The sequence below is a fragment of the Apteryx rowi genome, unplaced genomic scaffold (genome assembly GCF_003343035.1).
Source record: "Apteryx rowi isolate R43461 unplaced genomic scaffold, aptRow1 scaffold_111, whole genome shotgun sequence".
Classification (NCBI taxonomy): domain Eukaryota; kingdom Metazoa; phylum Chordata; class Aves; order Apterygiformes; family Apterygidae; genus Apteryx; species Apteryx rowi.
In genome coordinates this window covers 1,598,447-1,624,554 of record NW_020447320.1, presented here as the reverse complement: position 1 = coordinate 1,624,554, position 26,108 = coordinate 1,598,447, and the positions used below count along the sequence as shown (strand labels likewise).

The 26,108-nt window shown below is 39.3% G+C and overlaps 1 protein-coding gene across 1 annotated transcript; it reads left to right on the top strand.

Annotated features, from left to right (window-relative positions):
- Window positions 1-4,039: 4,039 nt before the first annotated feature.
- On the top strand, window positions 4,040-24,806 carry TKT (transketolase). The gene is made up of 14 exons (XM_026076786.1): window positions 4,040-4,044; window positions 5,237-5,354; window positions 6,970-7,083; window positions 7,796-7,893; window positions 9,527-9,718; window positions 10,648-10,766; window positions 12,452-12,645; window positions 13,285-13,449; window positions 14,726-14,882; window positions 18,277-18,407; window positions 19,793-19,876; window positions 20,064-20,157; window positions 21,952-22,074; window positions 24,506-24,806. The coding sequence occupies exons 2-14, from the start codon at window positions 5,271-5,273 to the stop codon at window positions 24,691-24,693; spliced, it is 1,743 nt and encodes a 580-aa protein (XP_025932571.1). The 5' UTR covers window positions 4,040-4,044; window positions 5,237-5,270; the 3' UTR covers window positions 24,694-24,806.
- The last annotated feature ends 1,302 nt before the right edge of the window (window positions 24,807-26,108 follow it).

Below are 26,108 nucleotides of genomic sequence, written 5' to 3'. Positions count from 1 at the left end.
GCGGAGGGTTGGGGAGGCTGCGTGGGGTGAGGGCTGGCACCACGCGAGTCACGTCCACTCTCCCCGAGGCGCATCGCCGCGCCGCGCGCTCTGCCCGAAACCGGGGGGGGCGCGGGGGTGGCGGTGCTCGGCGTGAAATCATGGAGGCCTGGGGGAGGAGGGGGGTCGGGGGGCGCGCGGCGGGGCCCCCGGGGCCCAACGGCCGCGCCCAACGGCCGCCCCCCGCGCCCAACGGCCACCCCCGGGGCCCAACGGCTGCCGGGTCAGCGCCTACTGGCGCTGGGGGCGGGGGGGGGGGGGAACCGCGGCGGCCCAAGTTGATGCAGGGCTGGAAAACCAAAGAATTTTTAGCCTGAGGCGCAAACGGTTTCTTTTTCATTTCGTGCCCCTCAGTTGGAACTAATTCTCCACAGAATTTCAAGTGAGCCCAAGTGGGATTATCTGTGAAATGCCGGCAGTCTCGAATGGGCAGTTTATTCAGGCCTCTGGACAGGATTTAGTTTAGGCTCTGATGTGTGCAGATTCCAGGGTTATCCTTCCTTTGATCGTGCTGTACCTACGGGGGGGAAAAAAAAAATCTCGGCAAACAATCCTTTTCTGCTCATGTAAAATTAAAGCCATTTTTCTGCTTGAGTAATACACTCGAGTGCTTCAATATAGAATACTGGTCTTTTTTTTTTTATCCTATCTTCCTGCAATTTCCTCCCTTTTGACATCTTTGAAGCCAGCTGCAGCATTCTCCCCCCCCCCAAAAAAAAAAAAAAAGAGTTAAAGGATACTAAGGCTCGTGCGGAGAAAGCTGGTCTCTCAAAAATTTTTCAAGCTTCCTCTTTGAATTGGCTTACACTCTGCAACGTGTTTCTGGCATGGGCTGTCTCGCAGGGTGTTTCTCAGAGCACACGGAAAGTGAACTTTGCTCGTTCCTTTCACACGCAGCAAGTGAAAACGCCGCTCTGGTGCTCTCTGCCAGACGCAGTGCTGGGACGAGGGAGCCCTCGGCCAGCCCAGCCCCGGCAGCGCGTTCTCGCTAGGCGGAAGCTGCTTTGGTCCCGTCTGGCGACAGAAGTACAAGATGCCCAACAGTTGCTCCCCAGTTCTTGATTTCTTTCAAGGCTACAATGTATAGATAATATTACCTGAGCCTATGTGAAACTACAGGTAGGGAAGATGGGGCTAAATCTACTTAGTACAGCTGGGGCTTCAGTCTTGAGCTTCTAGTGCATGCTTTAAGGTGGCCACAGAGGACGTGTGCGATATCAGTTGTGTTATCTACAGATATGATTATCTCCTTGTTTTGTCTGATGTGCCACTAAAGAATAAGGGTCTTGGTACAGCCTTTGATTTCTCTTCTGCTGTCCATGAAATTCAGTAGTAATGCCATTCTTCCCATACTGAAGAGCAGATAGTAAAAATTATTTAACTTGCCCTTTTTTTCCCCCTGGTTCGTATATGCTACAATTGTGGTGAGTACTTCTTGCCTAAAGATACTTCATTAATTTATGCTATAGCTTTTTGGGGGGGCATTACTTATGAGTTGTGTAGAGTGTGAAATTATTATACAACCTGATAGTGAACAGGTTATGAAAGATGGACTCTAGAGGGAAGACTATGCTGATAGGTTATATTTTCTTAATTAATAAGACTTGGCTACCAAGATGGTGATGTAGTAATATGCCTAACAGGAAAGAAAAAGAAGTTTAGGGAGTTCACAATCGGTTGCAGTGTTAGTCAAGTCACATGCATTTCTAAAACAGACATGCATTAAGATTATGTTTTTTAGATACCTGAATGAGTCAGTGAGCTTAGATTAAAGTGCTGGTATATGGTAAGGAAGTGGATAGTTGTTTGAATGCAGGTTGTATTTAAATAGAGGCTTACTGTTAATAAAAGATTGAGTCATGCTTACTTTGACTTTTTTAAGAAAATTTATGCTTGTTAAAGGTGTCATTTGTAAAAGTGAATTTACTTGCAATGAAAGAGCTTCAAATAAAGCAGAACCTGCCTGCTTAATTCAAGGAAGTAACTTCTGTAAACTGTGATATATTTTGCAAGAAATGTGGTATGATGGTAGATTTGACAAGCCAGGTCTTGCTGTCTTTACCTATATTAACTTTTATTAAAGCAAATGCAGGCTTTGTTTGGACGAGGGCTAAAAGATCAAATAATCTGATGCTGAAGATGCTCAAATATGTAATTTTGATATGAGGAGCACTTTACCAGCTGCAGTGGAAAAAATCAGTAAACTATAAATATTTTTATATACTTAACCATTTTTTTTCCCCACCTAGGGCATTTCAAGTTAGTTGCAAAGATTGAGAACATACTTGCTTTTAGGTGTGGAAGGTGGGTTTTTTTGTTTTTTTTGTTTTTTTTTTAAGATAAGTAGTACAGACATTTTGACCAAAACTGATAGAATCCCATATGTAGTTAGTGATAAATTTCTGCAGTTTTGAAACAGTGCCTGGCTTCCTAGAATTAGGTGGTTAGATTCTTAAAAGTGGAAATTGCAAGAATTTCTGAAGAGGCAGTTAAGTTTCATAACATGGAGTGTTGTCACTTGTCATCAATTATGCTCTGCTTCAGTTTTTTAGTTTTGTTCTTCACTCGGTATTCCGTTTTAACATTCCAACATGATTCTCATTAGATGAAGTATGTAGATGGAGCTAATTTAAATAGAAATTGAGTAAAAAATCCTTTCCATGCTGGAGTGGTTATTTTGCTGTCAATTTTTGAGACTCTTGGATTTCAGTTTTGAAGTCCAATTCTAATATAGTTTTGTTTAGTTTCTTGTTGAAGGGATATATATTCAAAATTAAGACAGTTCTTCAGTAGAGGCTATCTGACAAAGAAGCTTATTAATCAGACCACAACTTCAAAATTCTAGATTATTCATCAGTTATGAACAAAATGTGAAAGACTGTGAGGGTAGAATGAAGATGATTATTTGCTGCATTCCCCCACACTGTCTCAGGAGTACTCCACGCACATTTCCCTAGGCCTAACAAGGAATTCTTGTTACAGGACTTATCAGAAAACTATGAATAAATACACCAGTAGATCTAGTTAAGATGGATATATTTAAACAAAATTCTGTAAGCTGATTTTAGAATGATTTCTGGTGTCTGATATGTAAGTAAACTTTGGTTAATTTCTATTAGTAGAAAGCCATTTAATTAACCGTTTAATTAGCCGTTTAACAAGATTTTTCCAATTTTCAGGTCATTTATTAAATTTTTATACCTTTTTTTCTTTATATTTCCACATGCTACCATTTTAGGTTGTTTAAAACTTTTTTTTACCAAGACCAGGAGTTCATAGAAGTATGGTTAAGTATAAAGTTAATAAAATTAAAGGAATGAAAGCTTTAAACAAGCATGTAAGGCTTATCGATTAACTCATGTGTATAAATATTTACTAATATGTTTGAACCATGGTTTAAACCTAATTCTTCTGGTTCCCTGTGTGTGAGTACTTACTAAGGGGTGGACACTAACTGTAATTCATATTTTGCTAGTGTTTTGCATGTTTTTATTATCATATTACAGTACTGTTGGGGATGATGGGAGGGAAGAATTATTACTTACCAGAAGAGAATATTCTGATTTAAGTTCTTGTAAAAGTGTTGTCTAATCCTAACATGCATGGTAAATGTACATGTGGAAAACAAAGTGAATAGTAAAATGGTCCTGTTTTACAAATAGGCTCTAAGGTTTTAACAGAGTATATCACAGCAAGGATAAAAATCAGGTATTTGTAGAAAAGAAATTGTAGTGAGATGACACTTTCCTTTCAAAGCTGGTGCGGTTTTCTGCAGCTGTCACCTTCATACTGTTCATCATTCACTTTCCTGTACCTCAGTAGCACCTACTCTTGTCAAGAATGATCCTATTTACACCAGTAAACATCTGAAAAATGCTACTTTATACCATCAATAAAGATTTTAAAAAATCTAAAACCTTTTGATACTTTTAAGCTTTTGCTAAGTGCATAAGTGAAAACTCAAGGCTGATACTTTAAGGGGTCAAGTAGTGCCATCTTTTCAAGGTGTGTAAGTCGATTTCAGTGACATAAGAACTACAATGGTCACTATTTAAATTGCAGTAATGTAGATAAATAAAAGTAATTGTGTGCCTTTCTATAATAGTTTAAATGAAATGTATACCTTTTGTTGGAATAACTCAATATTTGCCACCTAGAGCTGAAAAACAACCCTTTTCATGTTACTTTATTCTTGCTTGATGCTGCTAAATGGCATAGTTACTTCTGAAACAGGCCCGCATATTTCCAAGTTACAGCAGAAGTATTCATTTGTGCTGCTGTTGAAAGATGTGGCTAAAGTCATCCCAGTAAGTTCAGTGGGAGAGAGAGACTATCGCAAATATATATTTTTTTAAATGTTTGGTATACCAACTTGTTCAGTATTTCAAACTGATCTTGATTGTAAATGTAGAAAATATTAGTCCATCCATGAGCCAAAGATTAAACAAATTAGTATTTTTCAGTGCATAGCTGAATATATTTTTAATAATAAATTTAACACCGTGAATTTCTGTATCCAGTTTAAATAGAAAATGAAATGCAAGGAAGTTATTATTTAATGCCCCCTCTAGTAATCAAAGTTCTAGTTCTATTTTAACAGCTCTAATGGTAAAATAGTCAATATAAAAAAAAATGGATGGGACTTAACATAATACAGTTCTAAATGTTGCAGAACTTTCTGCAAAAATTAGTATTATGTTACCAATTCCCACCTGTGCGATGGGGCCTGAACAAGTCACAATGCCATGTTTTAAAATCCTTCACCCAGTGAGTGGCGTAAGTACTGTGGAAAGCTGTCTTTGTTTCCTCTGCATTAGCATGAATTTCATGCCTTCAGAAAAATACAGTATAATTTCAGGCACATGGTGGATATTGTTTCCTGTGCTTCACAGTCACCGATTAGGGTGACGTTCTTTGGCATGAAGAAGAACAGAGAGCTCAAACAGATATGTCTTGAATATGCCACCAGGGCCTGTCTTTTAACATCCACTTTGGACTAGATAACAAGGCTCCTTTTGTCACAAAGTGCAGCTAATTGGCATTGGGGTAATGGTAGATGGGATGGGTTATCAGAAACACTTAAGGGTGTGTATTTTAATGCTGGGGATTAGGGGACTGGTAAAGTGGTATTTTAAAGATAAGGTTGTGAGCAAACAGTAATCAGAAGTGTTAATCTTGGGTCTGTCTTGACTTGTAGCCACCCTACATCATGTTGCAGTGCAGCAGAGATTATGTCTGTGCTGTTTTTCCATACCATGAGGTACAAAGTGCAAGATCCCAGAAATGCCAGCAATGACCGGTTTGTTCTCTCAAAGGTAAAATCATAACTGTTACACTACACTGTTGCAGTCTGGTAGTAAAGAGCTGTCCATAAACTAAATAGACCTGTTTTCCTTGACTTATACTTGCTTATACTTGCTTCCACAATTTGAGACCTTGGAATTTGTCTACTACAGAAATGGAGGACCACCCCCCCCAAAAAAAAAAAAAATCCACAACTGTTTGAATATGTTAAGTTGTAGCATAACTCCCAAATAATAAGTATCTGTGTAATGTCTTAATATGCTTTAAATTTGCTGTGTTGTTTTAATTTTAAATAATAAAATTCATTATATTGTCTATAAAATCTATCAAGAAATGTTAAAGTCTGTTTTATTTTGGTGTAATTAATTTTCTAACCAGTAAGTCACAGTTAGCTTTTGTGCTGTTCTTGTTGAATGCAGCCATGCTGTCATGCCTGCAGTTGTGTCAAAGCATACGCTAGTTACTGTCAGCTCACCAGGGAGCATTGTAGGAAATAGTTATGGTGGATTAGAGGGTAGTTTGCACCTGTACTGCGCTACTTCTCAAGCCACTGTGGTTCAGAAAACATTTAAAAAAGAAAAAGAAAAAAAAAGAAAAAGAAAAAAAGTGCTCCTAACTGGCCATTAGTGTTTCTGTCCACTCTTGCATTGTGCTGTTGCACGCCACAGGGACGTTTTGGTTGTATGACATAAGGGCAGCTGAGGGGCCTTCAGAAAAAGTAACTGTAGGCAAAATGGCAGATGAGGTACTGTAGTGAGGCAGATTTCATCTTTGAATCAGTTCCTCACATGGTGGCTTACAGTAATACTGCGTAGCTGATGGTGTGTGTCTGTTGCATGGGATGTAACTCTTGATGTTTCTGGTTGTCTTTCTGAATTAAGTAAGTGGATGAGGAGCAAGTAATTAATGCTGAGGTGGTAAAAGAATAAGATAGGATCACTTCATAATACTTGCTTTACCTCTTTCTGACTATTCAACATTTCTGCCCAGAGCTGCTAAATGGCTTCAAAGTTCTGCATGATTTTTTTGACTCCTAATGACTCCCTGGTTATAAAATGACTACTACTTTGCAGTTGTCCAGATGGATCTGGCCACAGTGATCCGAGTGTGAAGCCTAAAATTTGATTATTGTCACTCATTGCATCTTGCCTTGAATCCATGTTTATTGAAGAACTAATGGGAGAAAACTTGGTCATCCATACTAGTGAATGAAGTGCTCTGCTCTTGGAACTGATACCCAAGCAAAATGATTCAAAGTTTTTTGTTTTGATACTGAAATTGCTCTTTGGAATTGGATCTGCCTGGTTGACAGAGAGCTTCTTACTCTTCAATGTTCATTTTCTTGAGGACATCCTAAATGGCCCTCAAGAGCGCTGTGTTCTTTCTTAACTAGAAATCTAGTTACGGTAGTCAGCTATTTGTGATCTTCCAAGCGAGGACTTAGGGGACTTGGAAGCAAGCATCAGTGTGAGCATTGCTCTGTAAAAGTGTTTTATAACTTGATCCCTTTTTAGTGGACATAAGATTCTGATTGCAGAGTTCGGTTTGTCAGCTTTGTAGACTTTTGACTTGATACTAGGATATTGTGAAACTTGTGCTTTGTTTAAAATTTATGTTTCTCTCTAGGGTCATGCAGCACCAATTTTATATTCTGTTTGGGCAGAGGCTGGATTTCTACAGGAATCAGAATTACTGAACTTGAGGAAAATTGATTCTGTCTTAGAAGGACACCCAGTACCAGTAAGTGCTAATAACCTTTGAAACAAGATGGTGTTTTCTGTGAAACAAGAAGTACATGTATTTTGCAGCAACTTTTGGTTGTCAACTGTAGTACAGGAGGGAGAACTTGCAAGAAGGATGATGTTAATGTCAAGGCTTCAAAAGCAGGCTCAGTGTCCTGGTTTGAATGACTCTGCAAAAATGACCTTTAGTGTTGATCCCCTACGCTCCTGTGTCTCAGTATTTTCCATATTAAAAAGGGTTTTTTTGTGTTCCAGCATGGCTTTTCTGTCCTTTAAGAAGCTCTGAAGTATTTCAAGAGTTTGCATCCAGTTTGGTTGCCTCATTGGTCTTTCCATGCCCAATAAGTTATTTCAGTTGAAATGTTTTACACAGAATCATCAGATCTTAACTGTTGCTATGCAAGGCATAGTTTAGAAATTACTGAGCCGTGGGTGCCACTCCCTTTCAGTGAGGCTAGTTAGCCTGTGACACTGTGATCATCAAGGTAGATGCATTGCTGGGGAAAAAAACGGGGAGCAGGACAAGATTTGGAGAGACTTACACTATGTTGTAATAGCTGAGAAGCTGAATTCATGTATGTGTTGAACCATCTTCTAAAGCTGGTCTTAATACCAGGTAGGACTCTTTCTCTGGAAGCCTGCTGGAATGAATGAGAATTTAGATCCTCTGTTTTGTAACTGTAAAATAATTGTTGTCTTTTTATTCTCAGAGACAAGCATTCACTGATGTAGCTACTGGATCCCTTGGCCAAGGTCTTGGCGCTGCCTGTGGAATGGCATACACTGGCAAATTCTTTGACAGAGCCAGGTAAATCCTTCTTCATATCTTATGATTTTAGGTATTCAGGAGGGAATATTTTGTGAAAAGAAATTACATTCTTATGTCAGTCAGAAATAAGTCCTTTTTTTATTATTCTCCATTCCCAAACCTAAATTCAAATTCAGGTTTTAAGTAACAGTTTATTAGCTTGATAATTACCAGGCCATTGCCAGGGAAACTACTAAGGATTTAGGGATTAGCGAGAAATGGTGCATCTGTTCCTTTTGTAGCCTGGCAGTATTGCAAGGTGACATTCCTGAACAGAGAAGACAATAAGTTGTTGGAGCAGCCTCTAACTTCCAGAGGGCAACTGATAGCAATTTTGAGACCAATACATGTCCTCTTACTGGGAAAAAGCAAACTAGAGATGTGCCTGTTCAAACTCAGACTGCAAATAATGGAGAACATGGATCTAGATAAGGAACCATTATGGTCAATAATAGCACTGTTGAATCATAAATTTGGGCTCCAAAATGTTACCCGAAAGCCATTCAACTCCACAGAGCCAAGAATGACCGCTTCTGACATTTGTTCTGCAGACAAGAAAAGTAAATGTCTAAAGGCAAATCTGTACGAGGAGGAAAATAGCCTGAATGTAGTTGATGTATTTTATGTGACAGTTCTAGTACATTCAAATCTAGGCTGCCCAGTTAATGTGTTCTACACTTCACTAGCTTGAAATCGTTGCTGTGAAAGATGACTTGCTGATTTTAATAGAGTTTAGCAGATGGTACATGTGGAAAAAAATCTAACCTGTGGTTACTTGACAGAAGAAAAAAGGTAGTTTTGCACGCAGTACTGGGGAGCCGTTTGTGTGCATACAGTTCACATTTAGCTAAAGGCAGGTGCCCTGTGAAATGTATTTTAATAGATGGGATTTGGAGCAAAGTCTGTAATAGCTTAATGGCTAATCACTTTACAGGTATTTTGATTGTTCTGTTTTAAAATTATGTATTTCAAATTTAATATACTATTCCTTTTAAATTTTAACAGGTAATAATAATTTTGCAAAGATTTGCCATCCAAAAAAGGGAGTGGTAACAGAAGGCAAAGTGCAGGGGCTGAATCCTGTAGACAAGATCGGGCAGTACTCCTGCTGAGTTTTGCCTTAATAAAAAGCTTCAGTAGGTGGGCAAGTAGTCTGTCGGTTCCCTGAATTTGGTTATGCAACATGCTTTAATGTGTAGTTGAGCCCATCCCCAATTTATAATTTCCTGAAACGAAATTATTGGTCGTCCTTCTAGGGAGTGTGTGGTAGGAATGAGGAAGGAGACAATAGCGTTTGGTGCATTGTCGGTGATCTTGCTGAGTCACGGTGACAGTGTTTAATGGGCCTATTCATTCAAGCCTTGCAATAGGAGGTGTAAGACCCGATTTTCTTCGAGACAAAGGTTTGCAAAGGAAGACAGTTTCTCTCTTTCTTTTTTTTTTTCATGTTTAACAACTAAAATGTATTTTAACTTAATTTTTCTAGAATCACATAGGGGCATCTCAGATGAATGCATTGAGCAATGTTTGGAATAAAAAAAGCAGCAAATTCTCACTGTAAAATGTTAGATTTTGCTTTTGATTTAATTCTGCGTACTAAAACACATCTTAATTTTTTAACTTCTTTCTCTAGCTTTCGAGTGTATTGTCTGCTTGGGGATGGAGAGTTATCTGAAGGCTCTGTTTGGGAGGCAATGGCCTTTGCTGGGTTTTACAAGCTTGATAATCTAGTTGCTATATTTGACGTTAACCGTCTTGGACAAAGTGACCCTGCTCCTCTGCAGCATCATGTTGAAATCTACCAGAAACGTTGTGAAGCCTTTGGGTATGTGATTGGAAGACGTTCAGTACACGCTTTCATTTGAGACTGTACGTTTTATTTGCTTTTCAGAATTTTTCAAATGAGCTTTTGACTCCAAGGGATACCATCACCAAGAAAGATGGTCTTTCATGATTCTTGATAGCTAGTCATCTTTGTTTGTACAGCGGGAATATTAAAGGTGACAGAATTTTTGCTTAGAAGAAAAATAAAGACTTTATTCAGATAAACTTATTAGAGAATCTTGAAGCAGTTTTTATCACATCAAATGCAGGATTTATAATTATTTGTCTTCCTGTATGTACTGTCATAGCAAGTACATCAGAAAAAAGGGGCATGAAAAACCTTACTCTTAAGGGAATCTTTGTATTTTTTGTATAGGCTTTCAGTTAGTTTAGAAATGTGCATTTTCATATGGATACAGAAATCCTTGACAAAGTCTGTCAGATTTTTTGATTATTGTGTTTTAAAATTATGTATTTCAAGGTTAATATTTTCTTCCTTTTAAATTTTAACAGATAATAAAAAATTTGCAATTAGCAAATAATTTAGCAGCCATGCAAATTATGATAGACCATGTTTATGATTTTAATCAGTTTTCAGTGTTATTTTTTAACTGATTTTTTTTAGATGTCTGATTTGCTCTTCTGATTAAAAATAGCTATCATAGCTGAAGATATCTAGGATAAGTGGGTTATGTGTGGGTTATCGATTTTTGCTAGTAGCTGTTTTTAAGCTGTCTGTGACTCAGTTCGCCTTATAAAAAGGGAACTACAGTATTTTATGATCTCAAAAGAATACTAGTTAATGTTTTTGACATCATCTGTGTTTCTGAAAAAGGAACTAAATTATTATTCATTATTGTTATTACTAACTACCAGAGGGTGTCACATGCTAAAACCCTTTAGAAACAGTTGATCTGTTTGTGTTCTTAGCTGGCATGCTATCATCGTTGACGGACACAGTGTAGAGGAACTCTGCAAAGCCTTTGGCCAGGCCAAACATCAGCCAACTGCTATCATTGCAAAGACTTTTAAAGGCAAAGGCATATCAGGTAATAAAACATCCATTGCTTTGCAGAAAACATGTATATAATGTATATACACGGTGTTGCAATAAAGATGCAATCATTAAAAGATATATCATGCTTCCATGCTGTCCTTATGATCTGAAAACTGAGATGTTCACCCTGTTGTTTTTGTGCTTTGTTGCCCTCTGCTTACGGAGCGTATTAGTTTGGCCCTTCTCTGGAAGCAGGCAAAGATGTGGCTCTTAGTTCTTTGCATCACCCAGCTAGATGCACTTCCATGTTGACTGGACTTTTATAGACTCACTTGCAGAACTGGATTTCCTCTGCTGGCAGCTGTACTTGAGTTGTTGCTTTTAAAGAATGTTTTCTACTCTGGAAGAAGGCCAGGGAAAGAAGCACTGGACTGTGTTACTTGGTCTTGAAAATTGCCTTAGCAAAAGAGGGCAACTTTCTTGGCTTGCTCTTGATCCGTAGGCCCACAAAGAGTACTCTGAGCCGAGAAGGGAGTACCCTTGTTCCAGAAGCTCCTTGCTGCTCCCTGTGTCACAGATAGCTGAATCCGCATGCTGCCAGCTAGGGAGTATAGATGCACAGAGGCTGAGGGATGCTGCGTTTACAATTTTGGCAAAGCTGTGTAAGATGTATAGTACTTAAAATACCTGGTCTCAAACTACGTGTTATTTCATGTGATCTGATCTGTGACTTTCACTGAGATACAATAGTTCATAAGAATGATTAAATGTGTTAGCAGCTGTCTGAGTTTTGGAATTCATGGTGCCTCTAAGAGCCTCTTGTAGTTTCCATGTGGTGTGCAATTAACTAAATGCCTTTGCTAGCAGATGAACCTTTACCTGTGCGTTTGAGCCATGTTTGTGTCATGCAAAAAGTCTTCCAAATTGTTTATACTTCTCAACAGCGTTAGTGCTAAGATGATGATTTTGGTTCTTGCAAGTGAGGAAGTGTGTGCTGGCTGCGTAGCACTATCCGTAAAATGGCCTCAGTGTCTTTTCAGAGTGTGGGGGTTGCTGCGATTCTGTTCAGCTGCAGGTTTTAGCAGCACAGCATGAATTCCCCTTTCTGACCAGCTAAAAATTATTAAAAATAGGAATGAATATCTTTGTTCCTTTTCTTGGAGTATGCAAGCAAGATTCAAAGTCAAAGAAGCAAAATCAGCCAGAGATGCAATTTTGCCGTTAGTGCCAAGTGCACAAACATAAGTATCATCAGAAGCTATTCAAATAAAAAAAGTTGTAAAATTTTAGGGTTTGTTTGAATTAAACAGCTTGGTTAACTGTGGTTTGAAACTTAGAGATGAGTTTGTTTATTTAGGCCTAACTGTTGAAATTTCATGTTAATGGTTCACACTGATTTACTGTTTAGTTCTTGATGCATTTATGGGCCTTTTTTTTTAGGTGCCAATTTGAACACAATTTCCATAGAAGTCACTGGAAGATTATTGTCCTGAATGGTCACTTATTCAGAATATGTAGAATTTGACTGTTTCTGTTGTGTGTTTAAATGTGTCTTGCTTAATGGAAGTGAATGTTATTGTAATTGTTCACGATGGAAATCATTAGGAAGTTTTTCCTTGAAACATGGTATTAGATGCTCTCATTGTTCACTGTGCTTTTATCTGAATAAAATCTGCAGATAAAAACTAATAGCTTTTATATTTTTTTCTTATTTGTAATATAATTTTAAATATGCAGGTGTTGAAGATAAGGAAAGCTGGCATGGAAAGCCCCTTCCTAAAAACATGGCTGAACAAGTCATTCAGGAAATAGATGACAAAATCCAAAATAAGAAAAAGCTTTCTCCAGCCCTGCCGGAAGAAGATGCACCTATAGTAAATATTAGAAACATTAAGATGCCATCTCCACCAAGTTACAAAGTAGGAGAAAAGGTACTCCCTTTTTTTCCTCACTGTTTGTCAGATATCTTCGTAGTATAATACTGTTTAACAGAAGGCAGGAAGAGTTATTAACAGCGTTATCCCTTGTCGCAATTGCTCCTACTTTACCCATTCACTCCTATTTTCAGTATCCTGGTAAACGCATATCGCTGCAGTGTGACCTGCAGATAGACGCTCAACTTGCCAGGTATTGGGAGGATATGTTAAAATAGGGAGATTCAAATCACTCCTTAATTTCATGATCAGTGTCAGTTATCTAAACTGTTTTACATGTGTTTAAAATTAAAGTAGCTCCACAAGGTCCAGTGAACTTCCATGGTAGGTAAGTGAGCAGAAATTGGCCTGTTGATTTCAGAGACCTGTCTGGATATGGTTTTCAGATTTTCCTAGCTGGACTGATAGAGAATTGCTGTTTTCAACACAGATAGGTGTTGTGATGCTTCATTGTATTATCTCTTTTTTAATTTATTCTGTGTGTAACTTTTCTCATATATATTTTTGCTCCTGTTAACTCTTTGTTGTGTGTGTGTGTGTGTGAATAGATTCATGGGGAAAAACAAGAAAAAGGAGCAAAGAAAAGGTTCTAGAAACAGGAACTAGTAACATTACTACTCTATCTTTCTTTCCAAGATGGCTACCCGCAAAGCTTATGGTCTGGCACTTGCAAAACTGGGCCATGCCAATGATCGAGTGATTGCTTTGGATGGAGACACAAAGAACTCCACCTTCTCAGAACTTTTTAAGAAAGAACATCCCAGTCGCTACATTGAATGCTACATTGCTGAACAGAACATGGTAACTGGTTGCTTGTTTTTATGAAATATTGGTATTGCACAACAGAATATGAGACTGTTCAGTCTAAGTCTTCACAGAGAGAGGTTTTAATATTTGCTTTTCACATGGTATTCATAGATATTTAATTTTTGTTCACTGCTTAAGGAAAAATATGGGGCTGTTGCAGATGTTTCCAAATGCGATACAACAGGGATGCTGCTAATCATTCTTCCCTAAGTCCCCCCCTTTTTTCTTTTTTGGTCACACTGTCTGCATTTTAGCAGACAGCCATGGAGATGGCAACATGTAAACAGCAGTAGTGTGTTCCACAGCATGGTTTGTAGAGAGTTAACTCCGAAGAGACGTGTTAGTTTTCTGTTTTCACAGGAAATGAAATGCCACAACATGACAATGAGCTGTACGCTAGACTTGGGTTAAAAGAGGAGGACAGGGAAATAATTAATAAAAATTAACCTAATGGCATTTGGGCAGAAAGGACTAAAATGATTTTGTAGCTTGGTCTGGACTGAATCTTCAGTTGCACCTGTATGGGTTCACTGAAGCAAATGAAATTAGAGACATAAATTCAGGCAGAAATTGGCTGTTGTCTTTAATGATTTATAACCTGAGAACTCACAGGCTGCCTCTTGCAAATTTTATGCTAGGGCAGTTTCATGAGCTTGAGTCAGGCGTTTTGTATTTACATCAGCTTGAGAGAAATTTGGCCGTGAGGAGCAGACAGATTTCTGTGTGAAGTAAAGGTATGGGGCAATTCTAGCAATAAACAATTTTACTGTGTTGTTCTACTCTCCATCTTGCTGAAGAAGAGCCCTTTTAGTAAATACCAGTCCAAATAACATGGACAAATTCATTCTCACTTATTAATGATAACAGTTTCTATCTGCTGGAGGTAGTAAAACCACGTCCTTTGGACTGAAAGTGTAAGCCTTTGATCCAGGCCAAGAAATAAGATAAGGGGACAAGTCTTAAAACTCTCAGAATGGCTGCTTGGAGTAGATGAAGAAAAGAAGCTGCCAATAGGGATCAACAATAGCAGTTAGAAGATGAGGCAAGGAGCAAAAGAGTTGCTGGAGGATAGATACTGGGAGAGAGAGTTGCTTCTCATTCCTTTTTGGAAAGCCCATTGATGAGGAGCAAGACTAGAGACAGATGTTTTACCTGTATTGAGAGATCTCACTAGAATAAAGTTTGAAAGTCAGAAGCCCCATGGATAATCTCTTGGAAACAGTTAATGAATAAGAAATTCACCTTTCCTGTACAATCTCCCTCTTTCCAGGTGAGCATCGCAGTTGGCTGTGCCACTCGTGACAGAACTGTTGCTTTTGCCAGCACCTTTGCCACCTTCTTCACCCGGGCATTTGATCAGATCCGTATGGCTGCCATCTCCGAAAGTAACATCAATCTCTGTGGGTCGCACTGTGGTGTTTCTATTGGTAAGGGCAGCCTGTGGCTACTTACCACCAGTTCCCATATATTTAGTGCTAACTTCCTAGCAGTCAAAGCTAACTGATAATGGTTTGTGGGGACTATCAGTAATATAGCTATGATGGTATTAAAGTGGCAAGGTTTATAGGGAGAAGTCATGGTTCTAATTTATTTTTATCATACATATTGCTTCATTTGGAAAGAATGAGAGAGATTTCAAGCATTCTTCCCCTTGTCTGCTTTTTTTTGTTGGTATCAGTTTGGCTTGACTGGAAAAAAAAAAAAAAGACTTTTCTACTCTACAAAGATTCAGAGTGGTATAAAGGCATTGGGCCGCAAATGAGGAGTTTAGGTTCCTCTACCTCTTTGCTATTGACACATACTTTCCCTAGCTCTGTTTCCCAGTCCCTAAAATGAGAAAGTAATGGTACTTATTCTCACACAGATGCTCTCGTCGACAGATCTCAAAAACGCTTTGCACAGGATAATTATTATTATGTTTTATTATGCCTTTTAAAGTCATCCATTTGAAACAATTACTTCGACTTATCTCAGTGTTTCTTACTACTGGAGTAGTTAATGTGTTTATAAGAAACCAAACCTCATAGTGCTAATGAAACGGGAACTTGAAGCTGTTATGTAATTCAGCAACTTGGCAATATCTTCTCTAGTCTTTGTTTCCCATCATAACTGCTTGGTACATGTCGTGCCATACTGGGGTTTTGCTTTTGGTTTGAGGGAGGGAGAGATTTTTTTATGAAATGTGTAAAGATCACCCATGAAAATAAGAGCAGACTTGCATACCGAGAAGGAAAATGCCAGTGTATTTTTATGCTTGAAAAGTTACTAGGTATTTGTAGGGAAAAAGAACAAGGGGGAGAGCTGACAGAGGTGGTGAATTAAGGCTCTTTTTATGCATAAGTTATTCAGTTGATTTTACAGTTTTGGCTAGCAGGATGGTTTGGAGGAGAGATTGTTTTTTGTTTTTAAAGCAAAATAGTTTGACCTATAATATTGGTAAAGTTGTACTGATTTATAGATGTTTCATAAATGTGTACAGTCTGATCCAGAACCTACAGTGGTATAGGGTATGCTTTAGTAGTGGAGGCTGTAAGTAGCGTGTATCAGATTATGACTTGTGTATGTCATTAAGGTAGGGATTCTGTTACAAGCCACTTTTCTTTTTAAAGTCAGTCAGTCCTCCCATCTCTTCATAGTCCAACCCGTAGTTCAATCCAGTTTAAATCTTTTAGGAAGCAGCAAAAGGTATTGGTGCAAAATCCAATTATAGCTTTGGTCTTTGCTCATTTGAGAAGATACAGTTCCTTTGGGTTACCTGAATTGTCTCCAAAAACTACACTTTCAAGTTTCAGTTTTCAGCATTTGATATGTTCTGCTGGGGCTGTGATTGGGAAGCGCATAGTTAGATTTATAAAGCTATTTGAGTTACAAATCTGATTTGGGCTTCAGCTCTGTTTTTTAAAAAAGCCTTTGAACCCTAAGTTTTGCAACAAGATTGTAAAAGAGAATACTCTAGAGAAATTCTTTAGCAGTTTGAAAATTCAATTTTAAATAGAAAGGTATGAAATAAGTATACTTTCTGTTAGAACTTCAGACTTGCAAAGAATTCAGAATCCTAACTAGGTCTGTGGTGAAAATCAAAGGTTTATGTAGCAATTTCAGGTAGACAAGGGCTTTTGCTGTTTTGAAAATTGGGCCTCTAAAATGTATGAGAAAGAACTATCATAATGTCCTTTGAACTATTTTTTCTCATACACTAACAGTAGCTGAGGGATCAAAATTTCTAATGAAATGTTAAGTATGTTTTCAAGGTCATAAAGGGAGAAAGGAAAATCTATATTTGCCAAAGTGAACATGCAAGGAAAAAAAATCACAATATATGCCCATCAAAACCAAATACCTGTTATTTAAACAACCAATTTTAATATTATAGTCATTTGATACTGTTTACATTAAGCAATCACATTTTTTGTTTAAACTGTAACATGGGTTTTGTGAGTGTAATAAAAAATTCTTTTGACCTGCATTATGCTTAAAAAAAAAAAAATCAGGATTTTCATGTGAGTACAACTGGCAGAACTCTGTCTAGTTTTTGTCTGTCAGTTACTACTAGCATGTTATAGACGCTCTGTACAAGGTGGACTGTGAATGCTAGTAGTATTGTTATTGGCACCACATTAGCAAAAGTGGAACAGACAAGCATGAGTAGTACAGTATCCTGTATCAGGTTCTGATTCAGATGCCTGTTAATTTTGTTCTTCCTAATTTCACTTTTATTCTACATATAACTTTTCTGGGTACTTTTTAGGAAGGAAAAATTCCCACTGAAGTCTCATTCAGTCAGACTGCATACAATAAAAACAGTGATGTTGAGAATTTTTTACATGTCATGACTGAAAGATGAGACTCTTCTCCTGGTTCATGCCTACTTTATTAATAATGTGTAGTGGCAGTTTATTGATTGATTTCTTTGATATGTTTAAAGTTCTTCAGGGTTTTGTGCTCCTTGTATGAAAATACTTTCCTCCTTCCTCGTGAACTTGTTGTTCTTGAGTAACAGGTAGTGGGTGCATGTGGGAAGGCTTATTGCCCTGCTTCTGCTCCGCAGGCTGTGACATGACTGAATTCAAAACTCTTTGCATGGTTAGTTTGGAACAGTGCCGTTCCCAAAGCACCGTTACATAAGACCATTGGGGGGAAGGGGGGGGCGGGTTGTGGTCCTTTTCTCTTTCACTATGGAAAATCATGGCATCCAGCACATGTTCTGGCTAATGATTCTTTTATAGATCTGCAATTTATGCTGTCTGGTGCTTGAGCAGTTAAATGAACAATGTGGATACCCTATTGCTCTTTTAAAAAGACTTTTTATACTAATAAAATATACGTACCCTTCATTTAATCTTGAAGTGAGCCTAAAAATTTGGGAGTAGTTGTACCAAATAGGCTCTCTGGTTCTGATAGAACACATGCAATTCTCCTTTCACATTTCCAGCAGTTTAAATCTAGAGTAACACCACTGACTTGAGTATAAATTTTGCTTGTGCAACCTTAGTACATACAAATCTGAAGATGCTCAGATACCTTGTGACCCTCCTCTCCTATATCTGTACCCTTCTTGTTTTGGTTGTTTTCCTTTTGTGTTGTTTTATTGTTGTACTTTATTTTCATTTTTTCTTTTTAACCCTAGTTCTCTTTCTTTTTAGTCTCTTTCTGTCTTTATTTACTATTTAGAAGGTTCCAAGTTTAAGGAGAAGATGATTCTTTTCTCAAGCAGGTAGACTTGCATGTCCTGTGTGTGCCTGATTTTATATATATTTCTGTTTTACATTGAACTTCACTGCTATATTGAGCGATCACCAAAAATTCTTTTAATTCTTCTAGGTGAGGATGGGCCGTCTCAGATGGGACTGGAGGATCTATGCATGTTCCGGGCTGTTCCCAATGCTACTGTCTTTTACCCTAGTGATGCTGTAGCCACTGAAAAAGCAGTGGAAATAGCTGCCAACACCAAGGTTTGTATCACAATATTTCTGAGCCAGAGAATAATATTTTGGTTTATTTTTACTTTTTTTGTTGCTGCTGGCATGTTTCTTGCATGCCTCTACCCACATAAATTGTTTTAAAGGCTCCAGCGTGGCAGTGGGATGTTTTCTTTGCATGGAAGGGTTGCAAACATTCATTCCGGGCTAGTGTCAAGTGAACAGTTTGGGACACTGTGGGCCAAATTTGGGGAAATGTAAATGATTACGCAGCGTTTGCAGGTTGGGTCTAAACAGGCTCAGAAATAAATGCAAGTGTAACTCTCTTGTTGGTGCGTGGCAAACTTGCAGAAAGTACACCTTTACTATGATATTCTCCCAGACCATATTTGAAGGTGGATATGGAAAGAGAAATTGAACTTGAGGATTTTGATAATCAAAGGCTATATACATACATGGAAGCTCAGGAATCAGATCCCCTACTGGCCCAGGACAGTCTCTGTCTTTTGGAACTATTGAGAACCGGTACTTATACCGGTACACAGCCTCACTGGTCATCTTTTGCTCCCCTGTTGATAATGATGGGTTTTGGTTAAACTGGACTATGTCCTAAGAGGACTAAGACTTCACATGTAGCTGCGATTGTCTGATTTCTCTTATCCACCTTCAGTTAAATTTGGCATAGGGATGATCAAACACCAATGGTAGTGCGGGATTCTTTAATCCGCTCCTTGATTGGTACTTCTCTTGGCTTCCATAGGAATTTACCTTGAGCAAGGAGCAAATAATCTGAAAAATTTGTCTTGCTAGTACGACTTTTATGTGAAGGAGTATGGAAATTTGGTATTAAGAAATGTGATTGGTGGTCTGTGGAAAAGATGAGGGGAAAAAAAAACAGAGAAAGGGAGTGTAAAGAACTGTGAGAGAGAGGTTAGACTTCAGCAGTGGTTTGTTACTTCTTTTGGAAGGGCATATGGATATTAACTGATGGAAAACCTATTTCCTTGCTTTCAGCTAAGCATTTCTTCTTTTGCTTTAAAGCTTCTAGAGGAAATTTTGCAGACATATGGCAAAGCTTTAAGATCCTAATTAACTCAAGTAGGATTCTCCATTTCCAGAAGAGAACAAAAGAGAAGTGATGATCTTGGAATCAGAAAGACTGTAAATTACCAGTGCGCTTTAAAAAGAGAGTAACTGTATTGTAATATCTGAAACAACCAGCTATTGAAAAAGCACTAGTGCGCTAATGAGAATTTGGGGAGCAGGAAAGCAGTAGAACCTGATATAACATGGAAGGATTAAAAACAGACAACTGGAAAAAGTAATTTTGCTTTATTTTTTTTTTCATTGTGTTTATAAACTAGAATGTCAACACCTTACTGGTTTTGTAACTCATGGCATGTCTACTTTGTAAACAGGGCATTTGTTTCATAAGAACCAGTCGTCCTGAAAATGCTGTCATTTATAACAACAATGAGGACTTCCATATTGGACAGGCGAAGGTAAATATTGCGTAGAGAATCACAGAATCAGGAAAAACATGCCAAGTTTCTCCCCTAAAAGCCCTTTTCCTTCGAAAGCATTCCAACACCAGAGATTCAATCTTTTTAATTAAATCTCCAAAAATGTTAGAAGTATTGCCATCAATAACATTTATTTTTTAAAATACATGGAAACATTTTCTTGCAGGTGGTTCTGAAGAGTAAGGATGACCAAGTGACTGTGATAGGAGCAGGAGTGACTCTGCATGAGGCTCTGGCTGCAGCAGAGCAGCTGAGAAAAGGTGATCAGATTGGGGAGTCCCATCCCTCCCCCCTTTTTTTTTTTTATCATTTAACACAGCAAAGAAATCAATACCAGTCAGTGGAACTGCTCACCCTTTGTACTGGGAAACATTGACTAATTAAAATGTTACCGGCAGCTGTTGCACTGTATCAGCTAACAGGTGACCATAGTGTACATCTGCCAATCTTACCTGATTGAGTAGGTTGTAGTTAGCTTAGCGGCATCAGTAACTGTGAAAATTGCCAAACTGGTCAAATCAAAGTTCTGCTTGGATTTCCATCCTGTCTCTTAAATTTGCCCTGCAGAATCTTAGAGGAAGAGTGTAAGAAACAGGAGTGATCTTTCCCTGGCATGTTGTCCAGGCTGGCTAGGGTATGACATGGTAGGATGCAATCAGGTTGTGGCCAGTTAACAAAACACAGCTCGTCAGTTGAGCCACAAAACTCTGCACTTTTATGCAGTAGTGTTGATGCATAGTGCCTGTGTGTAGGTATGGTTCACTGCTAACTTGATTTTGAATGAATGTATCAACATTTAACTAGTGTGGGAGGCAATAATCCTGTGATAGTGCTCAAATGCACAGACCTCATCTCACAGAGAAAACAAAAATCCTTCAGTGAAATAAGAAGAGAAAGGAAACAGCAAAATCCATCTGTGAGTCAATAGCCCGGGAAGAGATTACAAATATTAAGAGGTAATACAATTAATGGTGTAGGTGGCTTAGGGGTAGCTTTGCATGCTCTATCTAGATATTCTGTCATGACCTTGAGCCATCAGGCTTAGAACATTTGGAAAGTTGTATTTTTAAAACTACTGTTTTTTGTGTATTTGTAGTGCTTTGCAACGCACTGCTGATCTTGGAGTGTGAATAACCAGTTGTGGAAAGATACTCCCTTAGAGTAGAGGCAGTGTCTCATACATAAAAGCTGATACAGTGGCTGCTAAATAGCCTTTAGACACAAGAGTGTCCACATAGTCTACCAGAGGGTTTCTCTGTGTTATATCAATTCCTGGATGCTGAAGTAGCTGCTTGGAGTGGTGGATAAATAGCCTGAGGTAGACTAGGCCTTAGGCTTCTCTATGTTGGGTAAGAGTTGAATCCGTATTCAGCTAGCCAAGATCAGACAAAAGCTCAGATAATTTGCTATTCTTTATAAACAATCATAATTTTTATGTAGCTTTAACAAGTAATCTGGGCCTGCCTGGTGATGGCAGGACAAATTCTGATTTTTTTTCATTGCCACACTGCAATCAAGGCGGGGGCAATTCAAACAAGCACACCTGATAGGGGAGCAGCCTGAAGTGAAGGATTCAAAATGCTCACAGATGAGGGCTACAAATAAACAAACAGGAAGGAATTGTGCTTGACTTAACAATAAAGTTAAAGGTAAAATAAAGCTCAGTGGGGGAAACCTGACTAACAGCCTCAGTAGGAAGGATATCCTCATGGCTAGTTTCTATTCTTACCTGTGGGAAAGCCAAGGTAAGTTTCTGCTCTGCTAATGAGCACTTGTAGTGACCTTGAGTCATTTACCCAAAGCTTCTCTGCCTCAGTTTTGTCTGTGGAATGGATGAATATTACTGTCTCCCAGGGTTCATGAAGGGAGAATACATACAAGGGTTAGGATTAGTTGGATTCTGTGGCAGTCAAGCCATTAGCAAAAATACCTGGGAGTTAGCAGAGATAACTTTCAGAATTGCTTTAGAAGATTCTAGGGGCTGCCTTGTACAGTTTTCATTGTTCTGTATTCTCCAAGGCTATGTTGGAAATAACTTCATTCTACTTTTGCAGAAAAAATTTTCATACGTGTGATTGATCCCTTCACTATAAAACCCCTGGATAAGAAGACAATACTTGAAAATGCAAGAGCGACCAAAGGCAGAATCATCACTGTTGAGGACCATTACCACGAAGGTGAGCTGAGACTAGGAAGTCATAGCCCGCACAGGAAGCCCCCAGGGGCTGAGTGGAGACTCACAGCTTCCTCCTAACCTGAGAGAGAAAAGTACCAGGCCTCATGTTCTGGTTCAGTTAAAACAAAAGAGAGATTTTAGCCTTTTCCATTGCCACCATGATTATAAACTGACACTGAGTGTTGAAAGTTTCCTAAGGTAATGAGTTAATCAGGGCTGCCTTTATGATTAATTTGGCTTTGTGTGCCCTTCTTTATGTGTGGGCCAAGTGAAATTTTGATTTTTGTTCCCCATGAAACTATAAATTCCAGCTGTGGTGCAGTGATTCTGCACAGAATGGACCCAGATTGGCTTTACAGCGGCTGCTCTGCAGCCTGTTAAATTACAAGAGAGACCATTGCTGTATGTTTTTCTTAAGCTTTCCCTATGTCCAAAAGCTTGATTCCAGGTTGCTTGAAGTTGGATGGTTTTGGCAGTTCCAGCCTCTGGGATAAATTACACTCTCTTGCTTCTCCTAAGTTAGTTCACCACAACTGTAATAGAGCAGATTGAAGCCTGTGAAGAGACGGAGCTTTGTGCATCCTCACTGGCCTCTCTTGGTTCCTTGATCTCATCTGCTTACAGGCTGTTTCAGAATCTTGCTGGTGTTTGGCAGTGTTTTTAAGCTAACAGTAAAAAGCGCATGTACATACGCAAGTAGGAATTTCTAAGATGATTTCCAAATAAATCCTCAACTAAAAGTGCTATGCAGGAGAAGCAGAGTAGTTTCTATGAAACTCCCCCAGTTTCTGCACCAGGATTTTATTTTCATAGGTAAAATAACTCTCCTGCTTCTGATGACCCCCTGGCAGGATTCTGCAGGACCTCAGTTCGGCAGCTGATCATCTGCTCAACTACTCTGTTGCCTCTTGCCCTCTTGCATATTTTGTTTGCACAGGTTTTCAGTGGCTTGCCTATGCAAACATGTCCTCTGAGGGTGAGCCCTTACGCAAACAGCAGCTGCTGTGAATGGCGTGTCAGGCTTGCTCCTCTTGGGGAGATGGAGAAATTAGCAGAGGGGCAGCTGTGAACTGTGGCATTGTTATGGGGAGTTAGTTCCTAGAAAGGGGAATGTTATCCTACTTTAAGGTGAGCACCAGTCTTGCCAGGTATCTGACGTGAGCTGGCATTACCATAAGTGCTAGTTATATCATACTTTTGTTCCGGACCATGGATGGTGGTAGCATCACTGAACCTCATCATATTCTAGCTTATCTTTCAACTCTAGACAAATATTTTGCTGTAGATTTGCAAGATGGCAAAATCATCACGCACAGAGGTGATGAACACATGATTTACACTGGCACAGCTGTCTATATGATGCAATCAGAGAAGGTCAAGTGTACATTCATCACAAGCCCACATCACTAATTTTACCAGCCTCATCTATAGAAGTGCCTCTGGCTGGAGGCTGAATTTGGCTGGTTAAGTCACACATGCCCTGAGCTGGGAGAAGCACCATGTTCCTGGACACACCCCGAGGGCAGTGCAGCACCGAGGTGTCTCTACTGCCAGAAGTCTCAGAGCACAAGCTGCTGACACCAGCCCTGTGTTTCCTTCCCTAGTATTCCTGCCTCCAGCATCTCTCTTGCTGCCACACAGTTCCCCACTGCACCCCCTTGTCCCTGTGACTGGTGGTGACTCAGTTTGAGCTGAGCCACATGCAAAGGTTGTGTATGCATTAAGTAGCTCAGAGAGGTGCCCAATAGGAAGTACAGAAGTTGTAAAAAGGTTGCACACTTAAATGCTGTGAGGTTGGTGGGAATTGAGACATTCAGTTCCTTAAGTACATTTGTAAATACTCCTTAGTTTAAATATATTTTTAAACTTGGCCCTTGGTGATGGGTGCTGAAGTGCTGAGGGATTCATGACAGTTTTATGTACTTTAGAGGTATGTTTCTTACTGCCAGTCTTTAAGTATTTAAGAAATGTCAGGCTGGTTGTCCTCAGAATGCCTGTGAAATAGGGAATTGTTTTCATTTCACAAATGGAGGACTCAGACATATATTATATTATGATTGATGTTTCTTATAAGCATGTAAATTGGGAGTTTAACTTGCATTGACTTCTGATCAGATATAAATTTTAAAATGCTTTTAAAATTTTGTTGACTTGGCCACAAGTACAGCAGAAATCTGTGTTAGACCAGGGTGTTAAACTTGCTTCTCTGACTCTGCAGCCTCTGCGACTGGCATCCTGGCCCCATTTGTCCCTCCTAGATGCTCTCTCAATAGCAGTCCACCCTTCCAGAGAGCAGTTACAGCACTGAGCTTGTAAACAGGGAAAAAACTGTGATCTCCTCCTGGAGTCTTTCACATTCTTGGGTTTGATATAAAAGCAGTCTGTTGCCTGTAGAAGCAATCTGTATGTGGTGTTTGTCCTTCTTTTCACAGGTGGCATTGGAGAAGCAGTGTGTGCTGCTGTGGTGGGTGAGCCTGGTATCACAGTTAATCGCTTGGCTGTATCTCATGTACCACGCAGCGGGAAGCCAGCTGAGCTCCTGAAGATGTTTGGCATTGATAAAGATGCCATTGTGCAAGCTGTTAAGGTGGCAGTGTCCAAATCGAGAAATGCGGAGTAGTTTGAAGCATCTTGTGCTGTGTTACAGAAAAGCAGTATTCAGAGAAGTATTGTAAGTTTAAGGCAAAGGTGCTTTATGTAGAGAGTTCTAATAAAAATACCAGCTTAAAAAACCCTCTTGTTTTTTAAATCTTTTTTTACGTAGGATTTAATGCAGGGGGGTGATGTCTGCATGTTTTCAGTCACTGAAAGAGACCTTTAGGTTATTTGGAAATTGGTGGGCAGCAGTCCTTTGTCTACCTGCTGTGTAGCAGGAAGGTTTTGTGCTTTGCAACTGACCTTCCCTACTATGAGCTCTAGCTTGGAAGTGGTGGAGTGTTCACTGTAAAGGTCTAAGTGGGCTGTGCTTCAGCAGGGAAATTGTGTAGTGGGCATAGTAGCATAGAGTGAATTGAATAACTTCTTTGTTTGATGTTTGGTCCAACTTACTGCTGAAGATTAAAATCCTGTCTGGAGGGGAGCTGGGTGAAAAAAGGAATTCCTCCCTTACTGCCAGAAGAGCTCACTAGCCCCCTATCTGGCTAGAAATGTGAGGCATTGGAGGGGATAAAGAAAAGCAGGAATATGTGTTGCAGGAAGAGGGTGGCTAATGCCTTTGTTTCAGTTCTTCCTTTCTGCACTGCCCCCCAGACACTTAAAACTGAAGGAGAAGGACTCTATGTACTGGATGATGTGAGTGTAGTGGAAGGAGATGCACCAGCTCTTGGGGAGCAAACAGAGGAAGGTAGAGGACCAACAGGGCTATAGGAATGGTGAGCTGTCAGCTCTGGGAGGACTTGCTGGCCATGGAGAATGGTAGCTCATGTGAGCCTTGTGCTTATTTAGGGGGACAGATACTCTTCTTAAGAACTATGATCATATTTTTGAGCGCTTGGGCACTATTGCAACTAGGGTAAGAAGGGAGACCAGAATCACAGGATTGCTGTTGGGCAGAGGCAGGAGCATTTCAAATGCTGAGATGGACTCAAGAAGAAGGATCTGAAGGAACAGCAGGAACTTCTCTGATACCTGAGAGGATGTGACTGAAGACGTAAGTTGCTTTTTCCACAGAGCTGCCTGTTCTCATGGGAGCTGCTCTAGGTTGGATGGGCTGTTCACCTCACATGATTGGTTCCATTGTTTGATATGTTTCGCTACTTCTGTGTTACCCTTAAGCAGCTTCTGGTTGTTTTAAAAAAGGTTATTCTTTGGATTGCAATATACCAAATTTGAAAGCATATTTAGTACTAAAATATGTTTTCATCATCCTGACTATTTCCACAAACTACCTTTCTGAAAGACGTTATAGAGTAGAAGAAACTGAAGAAGCTATTGTCATTATCGGAGCAGGGTGACTGTATGCACAGTGTTCGGTTCAGACAAAAGCCATTTGACACTAACAGTGCTACACTGGTCTGAAGCAAGACTTGTTTTTCA

Coding starts and splice junctions, on each gene's coding strand:
- TKT (XM_026076786.1), top strand. CDS start 5,271: ATGTCTGTGCTGTTTTTCCATACCATGAGGTACAAAGTGCAAGATCCC. Junction 10,767..12,451: donor TAAAGGCAAAGGCATATCAG/GTAATAAAACAT, acceptor TTAAATATGCAG/GTGTTGAAGATAAGGAAAGC. Junction 12,646..13,284: donor GTTACAAAGTAGGAGAAAAG/GTACTCCCTTTT, acceptor TTTCTTTCCAAG/ATGGCTACCCGCAAAGCTTA.